This window comes from Camelina sativa, chromosome 9, assembly GCF_000633955.1.
Source record: "Camelina sativa cultivar DH55 chromosome 9, Cs, whole genome shotgun sequence".
NCBI lineage: Eukaryota > Viridiplantae > Streptophyta > Magnoliopsida > Brassicales > Brassicaceae > Camelina > Camelina sativa.
This window is the reverse complement of record NC_025693.1, coordinates 7,131,621-7,150,077: the sequence shown is the minus strand read 5'-3', so window position 1 is coordinate 7,150,077 and position 18,457 is coordinate 7,131,621. Positions and strand designations below refer to the sequence as shown.

The following is an 18,457-nucleotide window of genomic DNA, read 5'->3' as shown; positions in this document are numbered from 1 at the left end:
CCCCCCCCCCCCCCCCCCCGCCTCTTTTAGATCCAAGTTCAGCATTGCGCTTACAGTTGTCATGCCAAACTGGTGGAGCAGATGATGGACATGGAGATGGGAATGTGAAAGCTGGAGGTTGAGCCAAAGAATTGGGAGAGGTTTTGATGAAACAAAGACAGCTGAACCAGACGCGGACATGACTTTGGACTTGGACACAATCTTTGACACCGACGCGACCATACCAAGACACATATCATGGACGCAACTTCAAGTCCACAAGGATCATGTTCGGGGTGAACACACGGAGCAAGAGTGCAGCAAGGAACGTGAGGAACAAGTGCAACCTCTCTGTCTGACGGTTTGTCCATGACCCACTACAAAAAATATGCGTCTATGGTAGGTTTATGATAGCATTTCTATAAGCGCTATCTTTTCCGCTGCCATCTTAGACCCCCCATCTAACATAGCGTTAATTGATGTGCTATTATAAATCAATATACGATAGCACTATTGTTGCTGCTATAAAAGGGTTTACAATAGCATCTATTATCTGCCATTTGATACTTTATTATGGTAATTCCTGTATGCAATTATAAACTTAGTAATGACAATAAATTACTGCTATTTTATACTTTACATTAGCGTTTTGTTTCTGCAGTACAAGATTGTATTATAACGTTTATCTGTGCATTTCAATATTCAAATATTAATTAATACAATATTGTAATTTAATTATAAATATTTATATTGAATTGCAAATTGCATAAATCATTCATACAAAATACTTAAATATCTTCACAGACCAAGTTCAAACTCATACTAAACTTAAAAACCATGTCTGAAACATTCAAGATAATTAAAGTCTAATGAAAAAGAGATGAACAACTTGGATAGCTCTACATGACTTCAATCCTGGGAGCACATAACTTTGTCCTCTGGCCATGCAATAGAAGTACCAAGCGCATCTTCATTGTCTCAATTTCAGAACTTTTCCTCCACACTGCTGCACTTTTGATCTTCACAACATCTACCCAAACTCGAACTGCATCTGGACCCAAGGGTACACAATGGATATTAACACATGGATCATTTGATGCCCATCGTCCTTCAGCAACAACTCGGTTACTACCAGTTATATCCATGAGCTTGCATTTCTTATTATCCTTCATGACATTCTGCTGCGGAGTTGAGAAAACCACATAACAAAATAACTAACTAATACCACATAACATTCTAGAGTTTCACCAAGCAATACCCAACAACAGTTCAAAAAAAAAAATCTGTACTTCACCAGTTTGCATGTTAATCTTCCATCTTGAAACCTTGCATTTTGGACAACTCTCAGCCATCTCGTACTTCTTTCTAAATAAAATGCAGTCATTTACACATGCATGTATCTTCTCATAACCTATACCTAATGATCTCAGAAATTTCTTCACTTCATAGAATGACGTGTGAAGAACATTGTCCACGGGTAACATTTCTGACAATGTCTCAAGCAGCTTGTCAAAACTTTTGTCTGACCAACCATTCTCAGTCTTTAATCTATAAAGAGTCACAATAGCTGATAGCTTGCTATGACTTGAACAGTTTGGATACAAAGGTGTCTCCGCATCTGCTATCTTTGATAAGAACTCATCTTCTTGCTTGTCTTCACCCTCAGGAATCTCATATAAGTCATCCTTCTGAAATAGTTCTTCATCTAAATATTCAGCAGCTTGAAATAATCTGAAAATCTCATCATTCCACTGGGAAGTTTTTCTTCCATCTTGAGCCTCTGAGTCCACTTCTCCATGATGAAACCAATCATTCCGCATCTTGTAAGTCTCATCCATTCCCTTTGTCACAAGATGATGCACTACAGTGCTTGGTTGATGACGATCTAAATTTTGACAGTCTATACATGGACATATTACCAAGTCACTATCTCCTAACACCGCATTAACAAAGCTCCAAGCACCTCTCTCATATGCAGGATCAGCTCTATAGTGTAGTAGTATGAAAGCAGACAAACATAAACTCTTATTCATCCTATGAGCACTCATTTAAAACACAACCTACATATATATATACTCCATACCTGCGAAGATGAACCCATGCCTTGTCCAACATTTTATGTTTAAACCTTAGTGAAGGGTTAAACAAGTTCATCAAACTCAGATTATTCAAATAACAATACCAAATAACAACTTAATCATTAACAGATTTTAATAACATATACATAACACTCACAGCTTATTCAACAGTCAAAGACACAAGAAAAACTAGCTACCTTCTTTGTTATCGAGAAAAACATTTAAGATAAAATCACATATATTATTCTTTGTCAAACACATAGACATAACAATAACAGCTTTTGTCAAACACATAGACATAACAATAAAAGCTTATGTCAAACACACATGAACATTGGGGAACATTGCTTCTTACCTCTATAACCAAATGCCTCAAGGAGATGATTGTCTTGCTTCTTTTCAGTACTAAAACAACTGGCTTCTTTGTTACCCCTTGCTTGAAACACAGAAGAACAAAATTAATTAGTAAGTAAAATACGAACTACTGAAGTTGAAGAAAAACCTAATCGACTTATTCAAGTGAAAATAGCAAACAAAAGAACAATCAAATACTGACTATTAATAGGTTCTAAATTGAGTCCTAAATTTGACAATGTTGAGTCCTAAATTTAACAATTTTGAGTTCTAAAAATAACAAACAAAAGAACAATCTCACACTCATAAGTTGAGTCCTAAATTTAACAATGTTGAGTCCTAAATTGAACAATGTTGAGTCGTTAATGACATCGTCTTCTTCACTCAATCATTTGGGCTAAGCAGTGTCACCCGAAACACAAAACACAAAGCACATCAAAGAGGACAATTGAAGCCGTCGAAGCTCGAAATTACCAGATACAATTCGGGTAAAGGAAAACCTAATCGAGGTATAGATTGGTGAATTCGTACCTTCGAGTTTCGTCTTCTTGCAGAGATCTGATGTGAACTCGAATCTAAAGAACCCTAATTTGAACGATGGAGATGCAAATTTCAGCTGCCGAAGGTGGAGATTAGCATCGGAAATGTGGAGGCCGTCGAAGATAGAGATTATTGTCGGCAAAGAACATAGATTATTGCCGTTGAAAATAGAGATTGTTACCGTTGATTGCAATCGAGATTGTAGCAGAGAAAGATGTGAAATCGAGATGTTTTTTCTTTTAGTCAAAAATATATTTTTTTTTCTTTAAGAAAGTTGTCTTTTTTTACTAAGTATGATGCTCGGTATTGGCGCTTATAGCACAATATTAGGCTCCAAAACACAATTTAGCTTCCCGCATAGTAAAATTACGGTAAAGCACTAATCTAATGCTGTAATAAAGTACCCTAACCAAGTTTGCTATCTACAATAGCAGTTTCCAAATTAGTGCTATCCTCATGTGCTATGAATACACATATTTCTTGTAGTGACCACGACCCCACCTCAAGCCGCCAATTGATGACGTCCGACGATGCAATCTGGACAATGTTCATCCGTACCCAAGGATGAAGACACCAAAGTTGTTAGGAGGATTTGCACTCTTTTTCTTACTTTGGGTTTTTCCTATGGGGTTTAGCAAAGAGGTTTCAACGAGGAAAAGAAACCTAATGCATTACCAATGACATGGCGATCCTATCTTCCTTCTTTTTCTTTTAGTTCTTGAACCTTGTTTTCTTTATGACCGTTTTAATAATACGAACCGGATTCGAGAAATTTTTTTAATCCAGAATGATGAGATCGATTCAGGATCTTTTGGGACTGATGATGAACGAGTTTAGTCCAATTAGAATTGCAGAGAAACGAAAAAACCCTTGACTTTGATCGAGTTGTACGTTCTTCTATTTTGATTTTTTTTTTTGGTAAAAGTTCTTCTATTTTGATTTTGAATGTTTTCTGGGTTGAGCAGCTTTGATTGAAGAAGAGAGAGATTATTAGTTATTACAATGGTTTAATTAAAACCTAAAAATTAATTAATTAATATATTAATTTTTTTTTTTTTGTTAAAAGGCTTTCAATTTATAAACATATATGCCCAAAGAGCTATTTTCGGAATAGACCCATACAATTATCCCCTTAGGGCCCAGTCCAATTACATCAAACCAAACCAGATAACAAAGACCAAAATTGACCCGGGTATACCAAACTAAACCGGTAGCTAACCGGTATGAGCCAGAAACCCTAATCTGCAATGGAGAACCCTATTGCAGCCGCCCTCCCACGAAGTTGCGGATACTCGTCGGCCCAGGACCACCGGCGAGCCGGGAAAACGGGAGTCAAACGGAGAAGGTGACACAGGACCATCACCATCCCGCCACCGTAGAGTTGTGAAGAGAAGGAAGAAGAAACCGATCTAGTAATCCGGAAGCTATAGTTCAGTCTGATAGAGATAGAGCAGTAGGGAGTAGATCTAAACAGCCATCGACGGTGGCTTAGCCTTGCCTTTCCGGCGGTAGACCTCCCCCGTCAAACCACCGGCCGTGACAAAACCTCCTGCGTCTCCAGCCGTNGTATACCAAACTAAACCGATAGCTAACCGGTATGAGCCAGAAACCCTAATCTGCAATGGAGAACCCTATTGCAGCCGCCCTCCCACGAAGTTGCGGATACTCGTCGGCCCAGGACCACCGGCGAGCCGGGAAAACGGGAGTCAAACGGAGAAGGTGACACAGGACCATCACCATCCCGCCACCGTAGAGTTGTGAAGAGAAGGAAGAAGAAACCGATCTAGTAATCCGGAAGCTATAGTTCAGTCTGATAGAGATAGAGCAGTAGGGAGTAGATCTAAACAGCCATCGACGGTGGCTTAGCCTTGCCTTTCCGGCAATAGACCTCCCCCGTCAAACCACCGGCCGTGACAAAACCTCCTGCGTCTCCAGCCGTTCAGATCTAACCGCCGTATCTTTCTCATACCTCGCCGAGAACTACCTTCTTCTAACCGCATAGCCACGCCGCCGGTAGAGCTCTTACCGGAATTGTCCTGCGGAAGCTTCTCCTCGCCACAAACTCCCTTGATTTCGATCTGGTGACCTCGCCGGTAGATGCAGTGGACTACGGATGAAGCGCCATGGACCAGTGGTTCCTCTCACTACAAGAAAACAGGTGATTAGCGACTACACATAGCGACCACATATGTAGTCGCCAAAATTAACGACTACATAGTGACGATTTAGCGACTATTCTGCGACTACATGGATTTAGTCGCTAAATAGTCACTCTTAAACGACTAATTCATGCAGTCGTTACGGTGGTCGTATATTAACGACTAAGAGGCGACTATATTGTTAATGGAATTATATAGTCGCAACTTAGTCGCCAAATTAGCGACTACAGTACGACCACGTCAAATAGTCGTAAACGTTGGCGACTACGTTGCGACTCATTCGGCGAGTCATAAGGTAGTCGTAAAGTAGTCGTAAAATTTAGCGACTGTTAGGCGACTCTTACGGCGAGTCATTACATAGTCATCGTGTAGTCGCCAAGTAGTCGCAAAAAACAGTTAAAAGAAACGTGTTTTCCATGCGGGGGTTGGTGTACCAACTTTTATTATGTAGTCGCCTATTAGTCACCTATTAGTCACCTAGGAAAGTCTATAAAAAGAAGTTGCACTCATTTGTTCTCTTCACTCCTAACTCACTTTCCTCCTCTAAAAAAAAAATTCTAAATCAAAAAAAAAAAAGTTTGCTTTATATAATTTTTTATATATATAATTATAATGGCAGAATATTACAATTATGGTGGTAATAGCGGTAATTATCGGGAGTGGATGTACAAGAGGTTCGATGAAGTGACGGGGAATTTTTCATCTGAATTCGAAGTGGGGGTGGACCAATTCTTAACGTTTGCAAGTAGCCAAGAAACAGTTCAGAATAATGGGGGTAAGTTTCTCTGTCCATGTAGTGTTTGCAAAAACAATAGATATCTCTCGGGTAGAAGAGTTATGAGTCATCTGTTTAGTAATGGATTTATGCCAGATTATTATGTTTGGTATAACCACGGCGAAGAAATTAATTTGGATATAGGAAGTAGTTACACTGATAGGACGTATGATGGGAGTCATGAAGAAATGGGTAATGTAGTAGAAGATCCATATGTGGATATGGTGAATGATGCATTTCGTTATAATGTGGGTTTAGATGATAATTATCATCAAAATGAGAGTTATGAGAATGTGGAAGAACCGGTACAAAACCATTCTCAGAAATTTTACGACTTGTTAGATAGTGCAAAAACTCCTTTATATGATGGTTGTCGTGAAGGTCACTCGCAATTGTCATTGGCTGCTCGAGTGATGCAAAATAAGGCGGAGTATAATATGAGTGAAAAGTTAGTAGATTCGGTTTGCGGAATTTTGACGGATTACTTACCAGAAGGCAACCAGTCTACCGGTTCACATTACGAGACAGAGAAATTGATGCGTAATTTGGGCCTTCCATATTATACAATTGATGTTTGTATTAACAATTGTATGATTTTCTGGAAAGAAGACGAAAAGGAAGAGACATGTCTATTTTGTGGTTCACCAAGATGGAAGCCTAAGGAGGACCAACGGAGAACAAGAGTACCCTATAGTCGTATGTGGTATCTACCTATTGCTGATAGGTTGAAGAGAATGTATCAGAGCCAAAAGACTGCAGCGGCAATGAGATGGCATGCAGAGCACCAATCAAAAGAGGGAGAAATGAATCATCCTTCTGATGCGGCGGAGTGGAGATATTTCCAAGAGCTTAACCCTCGGTTTGCGGAAGAACCCCGTAACGTCTACCTTGGATTATGTACCGATGGGTTCAATCCATTTGGCATGTCTCGTAATCATTCACTGTGGCCTGTGATCTTGACTCCATATAATTTACCCCCTGGTATGTGCATGAATACGGAGTACTTGTTTCTTACAATTCTGAATTCTGGGCCAAATCATCCGCGAGCTAGCCTCGATATCTTCCTACAACCTCTTATTGAGGAGTTAAAAGAGTTGTGGTCTACTGGAGTCGATGCATACGATGTGTCTTTGAATCAAAACTTCAATCTAAAAGCAGTGCTGATGTGGACGATAAGCGACTTTCCGGCGTATAGCATGTTATCGGGATGGACCACCCACGGTAAATTATCTTGTCCAATTTGCATGGAAAGTACAAAGTCGTTTTATCTACCCAAAGGAAGGAAGACATGTTGGTTTGATTGTCACCGAAGATTCCTGCCTCATGGTCATCAATTAAGGAAGAACAAAAAAGATTTCCTGAAGGGAAGAGACGCTTCTAACGACTATCCACCGCAGTCTTTAACTGGTGAGCAAGTTTATTACGAGCGTTTGAAAGATGTAAATCCACCAAAAACCAGGGAAGTCGGTGGTAACGGTCATGAAAAGAAGATGCCAGGCTATGGAAAGGAACATAATTGGCACAAAGAAAGCATATTATGGTCGCTACCTTATTGGAAGGACCTCAATCTCCGACATAATATTGATGTGATGCATACCGAGAAGAATTTTGTGGACAACATCTTGTATACTCTTATGAGTGTACAGGGTAAATCTAAAGATAACATCATGTCAAGATTGGACATAGAACAATTTTGTTCTCGACCACACTTACATATTGATAGGAAGGGTAAAGCTCCATTCCCAGCATATACATTGACAAAGGAAGCCAAAACAAGTTTATTGGAATGTGTCAAGCATGCGGTGAAATTTCCAGATGGTTATTCGTCAGACTTGGCTAGTTGTGTTGATCTGATCAATGGCAAGTTTTCAGGAATGAAGAGTCATGATTGCCATGTTTTTATGGAGCGACTTCTTCCATTTATCTTCGCAGAACTCCTAGACCGGAACGTTCACCTTGCATTATCAGGTAGTACAGATTACCTATTTAATTAAATTAGTAGTATATATTTTTAAATATAATTTCCTAAGACATGAAATTTTCAGGGATTGGAGCATTTTTCAGGGACTTATGCTCAAGAACTTTGCAAAAAAGTCGCGTTCAAATTCTTAAACATAACATTGTTTTGATCTTATGCAACTTAGAGAAGATATTTCCACCATCATTTTTTGATGTGATGGAGCACCTGCCTATACATCTCCCATATGAGGCAGAATTGGGAGGCCCTGTCCAATATAGGTGGATGTATCCTTTTGAAAGATTTTTCAAAAAGTTGAAAGGAAAAGCGAAGAACAAAAGATATGCGGCTGGATCAATCGTTGAGTCCTATATCAATGACGAGATTGCTTACTTCTCTGAGCACTACTTTGCCGATCATATACAAACAAAATCAAGGTATAATTAAATGAAATTAAAATTTATACTTAATTTGAATTATTTTTAATTATCTTATTTGATCAGGTTAACAAGATTCTATGAAGGTGAAGTCCCAATATATCATGTCCCTGGAGTCCCTAATATATTTACTCATGTCGGTCGCCCAAGTGGGGAAATGCATGAAGTATGGCTTTCAGAGAGAGACTATCAGTGCGCACATGCATATGTTTTACGGAATTGTGACTATTTTCAACCAATTGAGAGGTATATAATATAGACTCGCAAATATATAGACTCCACAAATATTTCTCATATATATTAAATATATTTAATTTTCTTAGTATGTTCGAGGATTTTCTTTCTACCAAATATCCTGAATTAACCGAAAAAGAACTGTCCACGAAAAGAGCTGAAGAATATCATGTGTGGGTGAAAGATTATGTAAGTATACTCGAACCCATGTAACCGACTCTGATTATGCATTTATTTAATTATATCATTGATATATAATATTTATATGTATACGCAGGTTATATACTGGAACGCCACAAATCCATTTCCTACTTGGGTTCAAGAGATAGTGCATGGACCTTTACACAAGGTCAAAACTTGGCCAATATACTTTACAAGAGGCTATGTGTTTCATACGCAGAATCACGGCGCTGGACGGAAGACATGTAACTATGGTGTATGTGTTAAAGGTGAAAATTACACTGATGCATCTGATGGTGCAGATTTCTATGGGAACTTAACTGATATCATAGAACTTGAGTACGAAGGGATGACCAATTTGAGAATCACACTTTTTAAGTGTAAGTGGTATGATCCTGTCATTGGTAGAGGGACTCGGAAGAGCAATAGTGGCGTTGTTGACGTGAACTCTTCGAGAAAATACAACAAATATGAGCCATTCATTTTAGGTACGTAAGACTTGTCTAGAATTTATATATAAGTTTATTTAATGTAACTATCCATACTAAATTGCGATTTTGTGCAAACAGAATCTCAAGCGGATCAAGTTTGCTATATTCCGTATCCATACACAAAGAAACCAAAGCGAGAGTGGCTAAGTGTTTTGAAAGTAAATCCGAGGGGAAACATTTCAGGAGAATATGAAAACAATGAACCGACTCTGTTGCAAACAGAAAATGATGATGCTGTATTGATGACTACAGTTGAAGATCTCATAGTCGACAATTTGGTAGCAGATGCTAATCCAATAAACCTTGATTACGATGTTGGAGATGCGGATCCAGAAGATGAATTCCAGTGTAATTTATCGTCTTCTGATGATGAAGAACAAGAAGACGAAGAACAATAATTATTTGGCAAAATTACTATGTATTTGTTTTTTAATTTTTGTCTTTTTACTGTGTAATATTTGTGTATTATTGTGTAATATTATTGTGTAATATTATTGTGTAATATTATTGTGTAATATTATTGTGTAATATTATTGTGTAATATTATTGTGTAATATTATTGTGTAATATTATTGTGTAATATTATTGTGTAATATTATTGTGTAATATTATTGTGTAATATTATTGTGTAATATTATTGTGTAATATTATTGTGTAATATTATTGTGTAATATTATTGTGTAATATTATTGTGTAATATTATTGTGTAATATTATTGTGTAATATTATTGTGTAATATTATTGTGTAATATTATTGTGTAATATTATTGTGTAATATTATTGTGTAATATTATTGTGTAATATTATTGTGTAATAAATTTGGTTATATAAATAACTTGTAATTAAAATTTTAAAATTTGGTTAATTAAAATTGTAATTAAATAAATTTGGTTAATTAAAATTGTAATTAAAATTTGGTTAATTAAAATTGTAATTAAAATTAATCAGTGTTTTATAAATAAATTTGGTAAACTAAAATTGTAATTAAAATTGTAAAATCTGGGCTTAGATTAAAATTTGGGCCTAATTAAACATAAACCCAAACCCATTATCCCAAACTAATCCTAACTAATCCTAACTAAACCCAAACCCAAACCCATTATCCCTCTTCTTCTCTCGATTCCCCCTAATACGAAAACCCTAATCCCCATTATCTTCTTCCTCTCGCAGCCTTCTCTTCTTCCTCTCGATTCGATTCTCCCAACTCTTAACCCTAATCCGCATCTTCTTCCTCTCAATTCCCCCAAATCTAAACCCTAATCCTTCTCTTCTTCCTCTCGATCCCCCAAATCTAAACCCTAATCCTTCTCTTCTTCCTCTCGATTCCCCCAAATCCGTAACCCTAATCATTCCCATCATCTCAAACGATGCCTAATCGAGGAGGAAGGAAGAGGAAACCTGCTGCTCCTAACGTTTCTCAGAGAGTCGGAGCGTCAACAGCAAATAAACGGTCGCACACTCTACCCAATCAGTACAACTTCACGCCGGCGGTCCAATCTCCTCCTCCGCTGCAGACGCCTGAAGTACAACGACAGTCATCGGCGGCCCAAATCCGGAACTATCCTCCGCCTCAACAGCTTTTTCAGAACTCCTACACTCACCCACCGCAGCCTACAGTGAACCCGACCCCTTCTCAAGAAGTCCATCCGTCGCATCCTCCGTCTCAACAGCTTTTTCACAACTCCTACACTCACCCACCGCAGACTACAGTGAACCCGACTCGTTCTCAAGAAGTCCACTACAATCCGTCGCATCCTCCGCCTGCTCTAGTTGACCCTCCGCCTACTCTAGTTGACCCTCCGCCTTCTCCAGCTGAAGTCTCTCAGACTCGCAGTCATCGTTCGCATCCATCGTCTCAAGGCAACAATTTCCAAGCTGATTATCCTCCGGTGTTGCCGGAACTCCAGGAGGACACATTGCGGGCTCTGAATGCACTGCTTCTAGTGCCAAACAGACATGAGTTCACCACCGTCCTCTCTCCCATTCCCCTACCAAAGACAGAATGGTACGGTTACAAACTCTTAGACTTATCGATTTGTTATTTTGAGTGTCTCTGATGGTTGACTTTGGTTTTATTGTTTCATGTGTCTGGAGGTTTGATCGTGACCCTGGATCTACGCTCACTCGGAAGATTACTAAAATTCTTTTAAACAAATTTGAAGGTCCTTTCTACAGCTGGACATGTGTTCCTCGGGATAAACAGGAAAGATACTTCATTGAGTTTGCGGTTAAGTGTTCTGTCCTCTAGCTTTCATATATAGCTTTAAGCTTCACATACTGCTTTACTCTTCATATATTGTTTTATTTACTTGTGCTTCTTTTCACTCACATTAGCTATTTTCTTTTTGTTTTTTGTAGAAAACCCACACTTGGGATCCTTTGATAACTGGGACTGTTCAAGCTCACTTCGAGACCATCTGTCAAAATCGGCTCAAAGACATGGTTAGCACCGTGAGAACTACTAGACGCCAACCTAAATGGATTGGAACTACTCTATGGACAACAATGACAGAATTCTGGGACACTGAAGAAGCACAACAAAGGAGCAAAACATATTCTGATTGCCGTATGTCTGACCGTAATGGCCTCGGTCCTCATGTCCACCTCTCAGGGCCAAAGTCGTATAAACAGATTCAAAACGAAATGGTGAGCCAATTCTGTTGTTACACATTCGCCACTTTTATTTTTGACCTAGCTGTTACATTAAAAATTTACTTGTCTGTTTCTTAACATTACAGGAAGAGGAATTGGGAAGAGAAGTACGTATTGGTGAGGTTTTCATCAAGGCACATACAAAGCCTGATGGGACATATGTTGATCGGAAGGCAGAGAAGATAGCAGAAACATATGAGAAGAATGTGCAAGAGAGGTTGTCTCAGCTCCAGGAAGATCCTTCTGCCATCTCAGATGGGGAGTCACGGCCCCGAGAGCTAACAACTGAAGAATATACAGAAATCTTTCTTCAGGTTACGTTTTATTTTAACAATACAAAAATGTTATCTTGGAGTTTAATTTGACATCCTCTAATATCTTATTTTCTCTTACTTTGCAGTCCACTGAGAAGGATTCAAGAGGAAAACCTTTTGGAGTTGGAAGCCTCCATGACTGCATTGTCAATGGCAAGGGGAAGCAAGCAGGAGACACTTTAGCCTTTGTGGCTATGCAAGAACAATTGAAGGAAGCTCAACGGAAGATAGAGGAGCAGGCTGCTAATATGTTGAGGCGTGATGCAGAAATGTTGAAGCGTGATGCACAAATTGCTCAACAATCCGAAATTATTGCTGGGCAGAAGGAGAAGACTGACGAGTTGGACTTGGTGGGGAAGTATCTGCGGCAATGTGATCCACGGTTCAAGGAGTTCTTGACAGCCCATTCAGCTAAAGAGACTACCACGACAGAGCCTCTTCAAGAAGAAGATCCAACTTCAACTCCATAGGTTACTCTATGTGTTACCTACTACTAAGTAACTATTTTTTGATGAACTCAATGGTGACACTATGTGTTGTATGTACTTTGTGTTTTGAAAACTATGATAATTATTATGTGTTTCTTTAGGTTTCCAATTTAGAATCATTTGTTGGTTTGGTTGACAGGGTTAAAAAGAAAAAAGAGAAATTAAAATATTCTATATCCAGTTTCAGAAAACGTTAGTCGCCAAATAGTCATCAAATTTTAACAATATAGTTAAAAACTAAAGTGACTATATAGTGACTATTACATATATTAGTCACTATATAGTCACCAAAACTTATACGACTATCTACCGACCAAATAAACAACCCATTTGTTCAGTTTTCTTAATCACAGAATAGTCGCAACCTAGTCACTAAAAATAACGACTACATGATGACTACTATGAATATAGTCGTAACTTAGTCGCAATGGAGTCACAAAAGTTTACGACTAAATGATGACTACTATGTGACAACATGTATATAGTCGCCTATTAGTCGCAAAATTGCGACTAAATTTACGACTACAACAAATAGCGACTATCGATTAACGATTGTATGAAATAGTCGCTAATTAGTCGTAAATCTTGATTTGGCGACTATTAAGTGACTAATAGTGTAGTCGCAAAATGCGTGTTTTCTTGTAGTGTCTTCAACGCCGGAATCGCCGGAGGAACCCTTCACTCGGTGCACGGAGTCGTGATCAGAAGAAGAGAAAGGAGGAGAGAGGAGAGAGCCGCGAGTGGAACTCACGCGCTCACCTCTAAAATGATATATTAAATTTATTTATAAACTTAACGTTGCTTTATTGCGTCGGTTACTACAACGACTCTAATTAAAATCCCTTTTTATTTTGAAATTTTACGTCATTTGTGAAGTGTTGTTGTTAATTAAGTGGCTTTTACATTATAATAATCTCTTGTAGTGAACATCTGCAATTATTAGAAGGACGTAGCGCAGCGAAGATTCAAATTTATTTTCAACAAGGAATTTGTTTGCGTCATTTGAAAGATAGGGATATGGTTACTGTTTTGCTCATTTAATTTGCAAAAAGATGAATTATAAAAATAATGGAAAAATCTCAGAAAAAAAACCTCAAAGTAACACCAGCTCCCAGTTTAAACCTTGAAGATTTTTCACTTCTACTTTTATACCTTAAAATAATAATACTGCTAACATAATACCCCAAATTAGCTTATATGTTCGTGGAATCACATAGTTTATCAGAATTTTTTATTTTGTTAATTAACAGAGTAGTTAACAATAGTTAACGCCGTTGAATTATTGGATCAAAACAGAGTTCATAAAAAAAAGAGAGACATAGAGTAGAAAAGGGAATTGAAGGATATAGAGTTCCACTGATTCGAAATGGCGTTTTTTCATTGTGATCCCACGTACATGTAAGTCAATATGGAGTATTATGCTAACAATATTATTATTTTGAGGTATAAAACTGGAAGTGCAAAACCTTCAAGGTTTAAACTGGAAGCTGGTGTCACTTTGATGTTTTTTTTTGGATTTTCCCTAAAAATAATACAACAAGTTTTTTTCAAACTTTATTTCAACAAAGTATAAAAATAAAAACCTAATAAACCAATCCTCACGGATGGGTCAACGTTACAAAGTAAAAGAAAAAAAAAGGTACAATGGGCTATAAACCCTAAAACATAGAAAACACGGGTCTTGAGACTCTTATTGAACAACAAACATCGTTATAAACTTTAAACGGATTAATATCATCCAGAACTGTTGATTTTTTGCAGAACATGAAGTCTGGCCTCTGCGATCAGTTTGCTATGATTTTTCACACTTTCACCAACGTCCTTAGTTTTCTCTATTAATATCTCTACTTTATCACTGATGACTTTGAGGACAAGTCTTGTGTCCGCCTCATCGTCTTCATTCTCAATAGCATTATCTACAAGTTTCAACATATTTTGGATACGGTCTTCTAGACCATCGACTAGAATAGATACGGTCTCCATCGCTTCTTGGTTGATTTTTATACCCGTCTCCAGACCTTCCAACTGTTTCTTCAGAGCATCATTCTTTCTACGCAAGGCAGTGTCGACGCCAGCCCATCCCGCCACAATCAGTGTTGACGATATAGCCCCAAAGCCGCCAAAGCCTGTTGCCATTAGAGCTATCGATGCGGCGGCAACAACGGCAAACACAGCCCCAAAAAACACATTCGCAATTGAACTTTCTTTCCCCAGATTAGTAATTTCCATTTGAAGCTTTTTAATAGCCTCACAAACTTCTTCCAGAAGGGATTCCTGCTGCTTTTTGATCAACTCCAACTGAGTCTTGAGCACTGTGCCATCAAAGGGATCTCCCATGGCTTTAAACTTCTTCAGAACCTTCAAGGTTTTTTCATACTTTTTCTTTGTTCCACCAACATTCGCTTCTGCCGACTCTTTCTGAAACTCTGCCACGGCATCTCGAATGAGAAGTTGGCCCATCTCTGCGTCCTCGACGCAACTCTCTATAGTATTGAAAATCTTTAAAGTCTTCACGGTATTTTCAAAATAGGCTATGACCAAAGATTTTAGAGCTTCGCTCTCCCACACATTGTCTTTGCTTTCAAGAATGAACTTTGCCACATCTTGGCTAACTTCAAGTAGGTGCTGGGAGACCTCCTTGTGTACTTCGTGTTGGGACGACAACCCAGTCTCGGCTCCAGCGGTGAGCGAGTCTATCACTTTGATGGTTCGCTGCTGAAGCGCAGAATCAAATGATTTGAGGTCTGGGTCGTCTTCACAAGCGGATTTGTAAGCACTCAAGTGTTCTGAGCATTTCGACATCGTATCTTTGGATAATGCCATCGATGATATTACTGGAAGGAAAAAAAATCAAAAAAAGGTAGAGCGGTTAAGGACATACGTTTTGCATTAACTAATAATAAAATAAATATTTATATAGTTCTATGTATAAAAACAAATTGGTTAAAACAATTTTAGTATAATATATATATATATATATATATATATATATGAGCAAAATCTTATACTCCCTTTGTTCCTAACTGATTGATGTTTTGAGAAAAAGTTAAAATTTTTATTGATAAATTAATATATTATTATTTTTTGATAGAAAAAGAAAATATAAACTATGAAGAACAGTATAAAGTGAAAAAATCATTTCAATATTTTAATCTACAAAATCAATCTTTTGTCTCGTAAAAGAAAGATAGTATATAGTACGTAAACATATCAAAATGAGTTAAGAGTTGAAGAAACAAAGTTACGAGAAACTGAATGGGAGAATCTTGCTCAATATATTGTAGGTTTAAAGTTTAAATGATCTGTTAGGTTAGTAATCAACTATTGAGATATATATACTTATTGAGGTTATGTACGAGGAATACTTGCATGTTATTTTTTTTGGTCAAGAACCATAATATTATACATATGAATTATATAGATCTCGAAATAAATAGGGTGGACATTAAATGCTAAACACGTGAATTGCTCCCTATTTCCATTTTTTAGTCAACTTATTATCTATCGATTAAGTCAACTGGCCAATATTAAACTTGAGCATTGTGGAATCGTTCGGAGGAAACACTTTTCCTGTCCCCAATATTAAATGTTTGTTGTTGTTTTGCAGATTTACACATGTGTGATAATAGCACAATTGTTTTGTTTGCTGTACAGTGATTTTAGTTGTAGTATTGAACTGTATATATTTATAACATATGTTAATAATAGCTAATAAAGGATACATGTTTTTTCCAATGTAGGATATATTCTAACAGTTAACTTATATAATTCGTTAGAATTCGCTCATATAACTGTCAACTCAGTTAAACTCGATCATATAACTCAATTACTATAGGTGAGTTTTAAAAGGAAATGAATTCATAAAATTGAACTGAGTTGATGAGCTAACAACTTGTTTTGGCACACACCCTGCAGCAAATACGGGTTGATAATGGTCCGATGAACAGATGGCTCCATGTGTTTTTCTACTTAATTCGATGTCTACGTATGCGACCCACATGTTATTTAGTCAAAAGTTATATTAACGTATTATGTATTAATAAAAAAAAGGTTATGTACGAGGAGGAATGCTTACATGTTATTTTTAATTAAGAACTATATTATACATTATTTAACAGGTTATATACGACTATACGAGGAATATACTCACATGTTAATTGTTCAATAACTATTTTAACAAATCATATATAATTAATCAGGTTATATACGAGGAATATACTCACATGTTATTTAGTCAATAACTATCTTATTATATAAAATTTGGTGTCAAATTTACTCATTAACAAGATCGTGATATGTGTTAAATATATTGGTTAGATGTTGACACATGTCAATTTTTTTTTAATAAACATAGTAGGACAGCTAATTATATATACAAAATTTTACATGTTTATATTTTAAAAACTTTATTTTTCTAAATCAAAAAGAAAAATTAACAAAATCAATATATTTTCCATTGTATATATGCTAATTAAATTATACATGTGTTCTCAATAAAATTTGACATGTGTAAGCCAAAAATTAATTTATTAAGCATGTATATTAATCAATAAATAATGAACAACGAAGTTAAAAAGAATAATATAAGTTATTTAACATAATTTTATTCAGATATAAATTGTATTTATCGTTGTAATATAATTTTATATTGTAAGTAAGTACACAAAACCTTGAAAAAATAATGAACTTAAAAATAAAAAATTTCAATACGTGATGTGTAAGTATAATTTTACATGTTTTATTTTAAAGATTTTAATGCATGTAGTAATATGAGAAACCTGGAAAAACAAAAAAAAATGAGTTTGTAGGAATGAATTTTTGGTTAATTGATGAAAATTTACAAAAGTATTACTTATGAAATTATGACATATAAAATAAAAACATATATATATTCTTTATAATATTCTTTATGTTTTTATTTTATTTAAAAACATATATACTATCAAAATATGGGGATATTAAAAACAATGGAAAATTTTTTTTAATTTTTTTTCATACATGCATTTGTAATCAGCAATTCACACTTTACAATCCACCAGACATGGATTTATTTGTCCTGTCTCCAACATATTAAATGTTTGTTGTTGTTTTGGCTTGTAGACAAGGGAGGGACTACGTTCAAGGGAATGGGGTCAGATGACCCCGGATATATTATAAAAAAGGTTGGTATTTTATGTAATACTTATTAGTAAACTTAGCTCAGTTGGTTATATAGGTTTTATGCTAATAAGAAACCAAACCCCAAGAATTAATCTTAATCTCTAATAGAGAATTAGGGTTAAGAGGGAGCTAAGCATTCATATCTTTCTTAATTTTCTAGCAATAAAGTGACTCATAACATATTTGTACATGACTTATTTTACCTCTCTAGCCAGAGTTCCAGTTCTCGCTAGACCCATTTTTCCAAATTTTTGGAGTTTTTGGTCGAAGTCCATTATTCTACTTTCTTTTTCCTATCTTTATTTACCAATGCTTTAATATATAATAAGAATTTTTTGTAGTATGACACACAAAAACTTATGTACGTTTTAATTATTATTTAGATTTATAACAGCTTTTAAAAAATTATGACCCCATTAAAAACAAATTCTGGGTCCGCCTTTGCCTGTAGATGTACTTAGCTCTCCGAGAGATGTATCCGTTTGTACAGTGATTCTCGCGGTCAGATACGTCAGCATCCTTCAGAAATCACCCTTAAAACTTGGCACTAGAAGTAGGGGTGTATCAACAATTTTAACCGCTTCGGATCTATACTTTTTTTACGGGTCAATGCCATACTTTATTTATAATTTACTTTCTTATTGCACATCTATATTTGT

The 18,457-nt window shown here is 36.4% G+C and overlaps 1 protein-coding gene across 1 annotated transcript; it reads right to left on the bottom strand.

The window, feature by feature from the left end:
* On the bottom strand, positions 14,373–15,461 carry LOC104715084 (UPF0496 protein At3g28270-like). The gene has a single exon (XM_019229884.1). The coding sequence runs from the start codon at positions 15,459–15,461 to the stop codon at positions 14,373–14,375; it is 1,089 nt and encodes a 362-aa protein (XP_019085429.1).